Source organism: Electrona antarctica (assembly GCF_951216825.1).
Source record: "Electrona antarctica genome assembly, chromosome: 19".
Lineage (NCBI taxonomy): Eukaryota > Metazoa > Chordata > Actinopteri > Myctophiformes > Myctophidae > Electrona > Electrona antarctica.
Window position 1 is genome coordinate 16,354,499 of NC_136800.1, and position 7,269 is coordinate 16,361,767.

Here is a 7,269-nt window from a genome sequence, read left to right on the forward strand (position 1 = left end):
CCCGTGAGTGTGTGCTCTGCAGGCGATGGCATGGCACTGCTCTACAACAAAAGATGGCAGACTTGCCTTTAAATCGAATAACACCTGACCTGCCCCCCTTTACCCACACTGGCTTGGACTATTTTGGTCCTATCGAAGTCAAGAGGGGCCGGAGTAAAGTGAAGAGGTATGGAGCTCTGTTTACGTGTCTTGCCAGTAGAGCCATACATCTGGAGATGGCCTACACCTTGGATACAGACTCCTGTATTTCTGCACTCCGAAGGTTTATCTGCAGAAGAGGCCAAGTGAGAGAAATTGTTTCGGACAACGGAACTAATTTCGTTGGAGCCGAACGAGAACTTCGAGAGGCATTCGACCACCTAAACCTTCAAAAGATCCAGCATTCGGTTCAAGCTGAAGGTATAAAGTGGACATTCAACCCACCCTACGGTCCTCATCATGGAGGCGTATGGGAGCGCCTCATCCGCGTCATCAAAAAGATCCTCTACTCAATCACAAAGGAACAAACCCTGGACGATGAGTGCCTCCAAACGGCTTTATGCGAGGTGGAGGCCATCATGAACGATCGCCCTATAACGACTGTATCCGAGGATGCAAAAGACCCCGAGCCATTAACACCTAACCACCTGCTTCAAATTAAAGGAATGCCCATTCTTCCACCTGGACTGTTCGGGAAGCATGACAGCTATTCCAGACGAAGATGGAAACAGGTCCAATATATAGCAGACCTCTTCTGGAAACGTTGGACACGTGAATACCTTCCTTTGATGCAGGAGAGACAAAAGTGGAACGAGGTGAAGGGAAATCTAAAGCCTGGAGACTTAGTGCTCATCATCGATGAAAACTCACCTCGCAACTCCTGGCCCATGGGCCGCATCATGGAAACCTTTCCCGACAAAGAGGGACATGTACGCCGTGTCAAAGTGAAGACACAGAATGGATCATTGGAGAGGCCCATTACCAAGCTGTGTCTCCTGAAAGACATGATCTGACAAGCATGGGATATTAAGGCCCCCCCCCCCCCGGACGGCCTACCGAACCCGTACCGGTGCAGTTGATGTTCATAGACGGAACTGCCACCCTTGATTCTATGGGGACTGCTGACTGCCACGACACATCGTGGTCGAAGACCCCCCCCCCCCCCCCCCTTTACACACAAACACACACACACACACACACACACACGGACCTACCCTTTTTCTTCAAAGAAGATGAACTTGGATTTTGTTTTCCATTTGGAGATGAACATTTGGCAATCTTTGTATATTGTCACCAAGGACTTGAGCTTACTGTATGGCTTCTTATGATTTGAATTGAATTGCCCTTTAATGGTCAATTAGGGGCCGGTATGTTGAAGCCATTTGTAGACTTGCTTTATAATTTATGATTATTATTTATTTTCTATGAATTATGCCTGAGATATGAAATATTATGAAATGTTGAGTTATTTTGTTTGCTATTGCTGCTATTATTTATACGATCTTCTGATTGTTATGGTAATGTGATGACGTTGGACGTTGACTAATGGGTGTCACTCTGTGATGAGGCGGGTGACGGCAGGTGATCAGAAACCAGAGCGGCAGGGACAAACATTTCAACCACACACATAGCATAGCACATTGTATAGAAGCAACGGAATATACGAATCTATACGAATTCTTTATTGTTTTGTTTAAGCGAAAGTCGGGCTGTTGTCCAATAAATGAACCTACAGAATACGGAATGTTGTGCGTTGTTATTAATCCGAAGCCGCTCTAACAGTAATTACAGGACAAGTAGTATATAGTCCATTGTTTTAAATAATAGGCACCTTCTGATTTCCAAAGGTTCTCTCAACTGTCTCTCTAAGCCACTAAGCCAGGTATCACTTGGATGAGGAGTTATAGGGAGAATGGGAGATGATGTCTTATGTCTTACCTCTATCCCTTCAAAGTGACTGAACAGCATTGCTTGTGTATTCTGGGCTGATGTCTGATCTGAACATTTGATGCTACCATAACTTACGCTGACTGCCAGGAAAACAGCCACTTGCCCCTGAAAAATCATCAGTAAATATGTAGGATAAGGATAAGGAAAACTTTATTGTCCATTAAATTGACATAAAATGGAAATTTGTCTTTGGCACACCGGCAGTCAGTTACAACAATAAAACATTACATAAAATACACAGATGCATTAAAATACTATATAAAATGCATTCACATAAACACAGCAACAGTGATCATGAACAGTGGGTGTTAGGTGAACTATTTAAACATTTTCTTATTTAAAATGTTCACAGCAGTTGGCACAAACAAAGTTTTGTAACCCTTCTTTTTAGCTAGTTTTGCCTCCAAGTTAACAAGTTAAATTCAGAGCGAAGAGGGGTAGAATCATTGTAAATCTGGATTGCTTTTTTGGTTATGGTGCGGTTGTATATGTCCTGAAGTTGCAATTGTTTGTCTCCAATGATCTTACTTGCCTGGTTGACTATATGGGTGAGTTTGTTTTTATCTCTAACTGAGAGATTCCCAAACCAGAACACGATGTTAAACGTGAGAACACTCTCAGTGAGTGATCTATAGACCATGGTCAGGGTGTGTTTACTAGCATTAAAACGTCTCAGTTTCCTGAGAAGATAAAGCCGCTGCCTTGCCTTTTTGTAGATGTTATCTGCATTGGTCCTCCCCACTCATAGTAACAGGCCTAAAGATGGACCCTGAGCCCTCTGCTCTTGACCCCCGGGGGTCCCAAACACAGCTCCTTGGTCTTAGTGGAGGTCAAGGTCAAGGAAGCTGCTGTCAAACCAGGTGGCAATACGATCATGTCAATGCCCGTCAATGGGGCCCCCAGTACCAACTCTAGGGTTAGCTTTTGCATCATTATTGTCTCCACCAGGCCGAAGGCATGGGGAGAGAGTATGTCCGTGTGTGAGTCCACGTGTGTGTGCGTCCGTCCGTCTGTCTTCCGTCCGTTACCAGCTAATCTCCGGCACCGGTCGGAAATGCCTCAAATCATCCAATTGCCATCCAAGGCGTAAGAAATGGCACCCATTTCACTTATTTTTTATTTCGGATCTTGGTGAATTTTCCCTTAGTTCAGATACTGCAGTCTATTTTGTAGACATTACCTCATATATCATGTCATATACTGTATGAGGTAATGTATCATTAACAGGTAATTTATGATCATTACAGTGTCCCAGAATTTCATGCATTTTTGGCTGTTTGCGTTTCAAAACGTCATCATGGTTTTTTTCACAATATGTTTATTGTTACATTTCTTTACTTACAAAGACAACAACACACTCATATACATACATACCGCTCCCTTCCCCCAACAGATACTCATATACAAGAAAATATAGGCTACCTACCAAAAATAACAAAAACACTGCACAGATTAGACTATACACATGTTTGACATTGCATATTAAATTCACATTGTCTTTCCTGCCCCATCTTTATGTCCACGGGCATAGTCTTTTGCCCCCAGTCTGGATTTTACACACAGTGTGTTTTCACAGTTTATTTTATTTTATTAACATTTTCAATCAGCCGGTCGGGTGCTTGCGTTTCAAAATGACAAGGAATATTCCTCCTGTCAGAATGGAGATATCTGTTGAAGAATGCATCAAGCGTTTTCAGAGCACAGGGAGTCATTAGTGCCTCAGCTGATTTGCATCTCTGATCCTGCAGAGCACGGCTGTGATGAGCGCTGCTCCCTTCCCACTGCCATCCTCTGAGTGCAGCAGGGTGACCTCGCACTGTGGTGCCAATTTCCCAACCGTCTCCTGCATGATGCTGGAAAAATGCGGGTGTAGTTTGTAGAGGGTTCCGTCCACCCCCACAGTGATGCGGAGCCGCTCCAAGTGACGGTTCTGCCGGATCTTGTCCATGACAGCAGCGAGGCCTGCGCCACACAGCTGGGCAGCACGCCGTGACACCACACTGCACACCTCCTTCACCAGAATGCTGTCATCACAGGTGGTTTCTTCAAGGCCCAAGTGTTTTAGGATGGAGCGTACCTGCCGCAGTGCCAGTCGGTCACTTTCAATCTGTGACAGGAACTTGGTCTCAAAGATGCCTGGAGTATTGAGGCGCTCAGGCACTCCTCTGAATAGCAGTCCTTTGGCAGTGAACTCCAGCAGCACGTTCCTGACGATCTCCCCCAGGTACATCCCGCTGATCATCTTCTCATACCTCTGTATCCCCGGGTGGGTCGAGGTGTTGTCCACGGCGTGGTCGAACTTTGTACGGAAGTCATCAAGCTCCCCATGGTCTCCAAATGCCCCCCACAGGAGCACACGGAAGTTGGTGCCACCAAGGTCCAGAGCCAAGAAGTCACCACTTTCTGTTCCATCTGGTGTGGCCCGGACATAGGTGGGCAGCATCTTGACACTGGCTACCTTGTGGGTTTCCTTGGCCAGACCCTGCACCATCTCTTCACCCATCCTCCTCTTCACATCTAGCAGCTGCTCGTCACTAAGTCGTAACTCGTCAAGGATGCGCTGACGCTCTGCATGTTGCTTGGCCAGGCGATAGGCCACTGCTGTCACCATGGCTGCTCCCTTCCCACTGCCATCCTCTGAACGTAGGAAGCACACGCTGCAGCCTGGCGTCAGCTGCCGCACCATCTTGCTGAGCCTTTTTGCAAAGTGTGGATGGCTTTTGTAGACAGACCCATCGACACCGATGGTGGTGCGGAGCTTCTCTTCTCCCCTGTTGTCCTTGATTTGCTGTAACACAGCTGCCATTGTGGCAGCGCAGAGGTGGGCGGCCCTTGTCGACACAATCTGGCACACCTTCTGGGTGGCTAGGCAATCCTCAGATGATGGCTCCAGTCCCAGGCCGCGGAGCACTGTCTGAGCACTCGCCAGACCCTCTTTGTCCTTGTCCTTCTCAATGGCTGAGACATAGCTGGTGTGGAATTGTGCAGTGGTGAGGAGGTCTGGTGTTATCTGTCCTTGGAATAGCAGCTTGTCCCTAGCCAGCTTCACCAGGATCAGTCGCACGAGCTCCCCCATGTATAGACCACTGATCATCTTCTCAAACAGCTGATGGCCAGGGTTTAGGGATCCGGCATCCAACTCCCGGTCAAAATCAGTGCGCATGAACTCTAGGGTCCCATCATCTCCAAAAGCTCCCCATTCCATGTTGACGCACATCCTCCCCTCATCACCCTCCACCATCTTCAAGTTGCGCATTTCCTCCATATAGCAGGCATTGGTGCCTGTTCCTACAATCAGGCCAATCTCACACTGATGGTCTTCATAGCCACAAGTCATCATTGTGCCCACTGTGTCGTTAACGACAGCCACTATGTCAACGTCAAAGTCCCCTCGTTTCTTGATAGCTTTCCTCAGGAGACTGACCACATCCTTCCCTTCAACTCCACTCGCCTTGAAGCCTTTGGTCCATGCTACCAGAATACTCTCATCCAACTTGCTCTGCTGGCAAGGGAAAGAGAAGGTCAAACCCAGTGGAAGTTTTTTCTGTTTTATGCCCATCTTATCCAGGAACTGAGACAAGCAATCAGCTATGTGGTCGAACAACTCTGAGCCGCAGCCTCTCTTAAGGTGTTCTGGAATATCGTAGATCTGATTTTCCATTTCCACCTTCTGCTTGCCATTTGACAACACTTTGACCAGCAGCACACGGAAGTTACTCCCGCCAAGGTCCAGGGCCAAGAAATCACCGTTCTCCGTTCCATCGGGAATTGAGCGCACATATGTGGGCAGCATCTTGACAGCTGCAATAGAGTTGTTGTCACAGCGCAGGCCCTTATTCATCTCTAGTCGAAACTTCGACGAGATGTCCATCAGGGTCTCATCAGACAGCCGCAAGTGGTACAGATATTTGTCCACTTTTTGTATTTGGTCTTGATTACGTTGTGTGAAGAGGTACGACAGCAGATGTGCGGCTATCATTTTCTCGTGTGATGAGTCCCTCTCAAGCAGTCAAGGATGATGTTGCAGGTCTGTATTTCTTATATATGAAGAGCAATGCAATGATAAACAATGAAAAAAGTCACTGCGCCTACCCTTTTTATAAAGCGAGATGTCTGTGTCATCCTGCTGATGTCACGATGACTCAGCCATCAACCGCATATAGAGTTCTCACTACAGCTACTCCCAAATACGTTGTATGTCATCATCTAATCTAACTGTCAGTATGATGTCAGACTCAAATGACACAGCTGGCTCCATATATGGAGCCGCAAGTCAATCATCTCCATATATGGAGTTCTGGGTCGTTTATTGGGAAATATGACTATATATTTATGTTTAAGGTAATTTAACTATTTCATTAAGAGTGATTATTATGTTAACCACATGAACCCCTTTTTATTATTTTTAAAAAGTCAATGTACAAGTGTTTGTAGATCGGCTATTTGTCATATGAAGAAGTTATAGGCCTAGAACCTAAGTGGTTAAAGTACGACTTCACCTCATATAGGGCTGTAGACAGTTCAGAAACCTACCAGTGACATCATCATTAGACTTTTTTTCATCAACATGAAAACTAATGAAAACTAAAACTGAAAAACTAACCCTAACACTAACCCGTTTCTGAACGGTTCACAGCCCTCCTCTGAGACACAGACAAAAATTGTACCATATTATAATGAGCATTATTGAGGACTAATTATATGAAGATGGGTTGAAAATGGGTGAAGTCATCCTTTTACAAATCGATCGCTATAGCTAGAAGGCACTAACACACTTGTATATCTATAATTTTCAAAATATAGGACTACATGTGATGCAATGTTTTCTTTTGAATGTTTCTCTGAACTTAATGAGTGCTGAAGGTGAGACCATTCTCATTCACAGAGCGGATTGTTGCTGTTCATGCTGCACTCCTGGGTCTTTGACCAGCATGTTCTGTCTGTCTACTGGGTGAGACAGCTAGCCTTACAGTATCAGGGTGAACCTTAGGGTTGAACCCCCTGTGTTGTTTCAACCTCCAGGCTGCACAAGGTGAACTCTGGTGTGTGGACTGGGACAATGGGACAGTTGTTTGATTGATTAATTGATTTAATTAACTTTATTAGTTAATTACTTCACAGTGACATAAGGCTAAAATGTAAAGGAGACACCTCCTTTTGGGTATGTACATTTTCCAAGCCAATTTTGAAAGAAACCAGTGATTCACATCTTTTAATGGATGGTTGGGGTGAAAAGATTGATTCATGATTTTTTTTAAAGCGTCTAGGCCTACAATAAAAAGTGTCTAGACATTTTGTAGACTGGCATGGCCAGACTAATATCACTGCATATCCCCAGGG

At 45.5% G+C, this 7,269-nt stretch overlaps 1 protein-coding gene across 1 annotated transcript; it reads right to left on the minus strand.

Annotated features, from left to right (window-relative positions):
• Positions 1-3,640: 3,640 nt before the first annotated feature.
• LOC306943722 (hexokinase-2-like) lies at positions 3,641-5,908 on the minus strand (the record flags this gene model as incomplete). Its single annotated transcript, XM_079530250.1, has 1 exon — positions 3,641-5,908. The coding sequence occupies one exon, from the start codon at positions 5,906-5,908 to the stop codon at positions 3,641-3,643; it is 2,268 nt and encodes a 755-aa protein (XP_079386376.1).
• Positions 5,909-7,269: the final 1,361 nt, after the last annotated feature.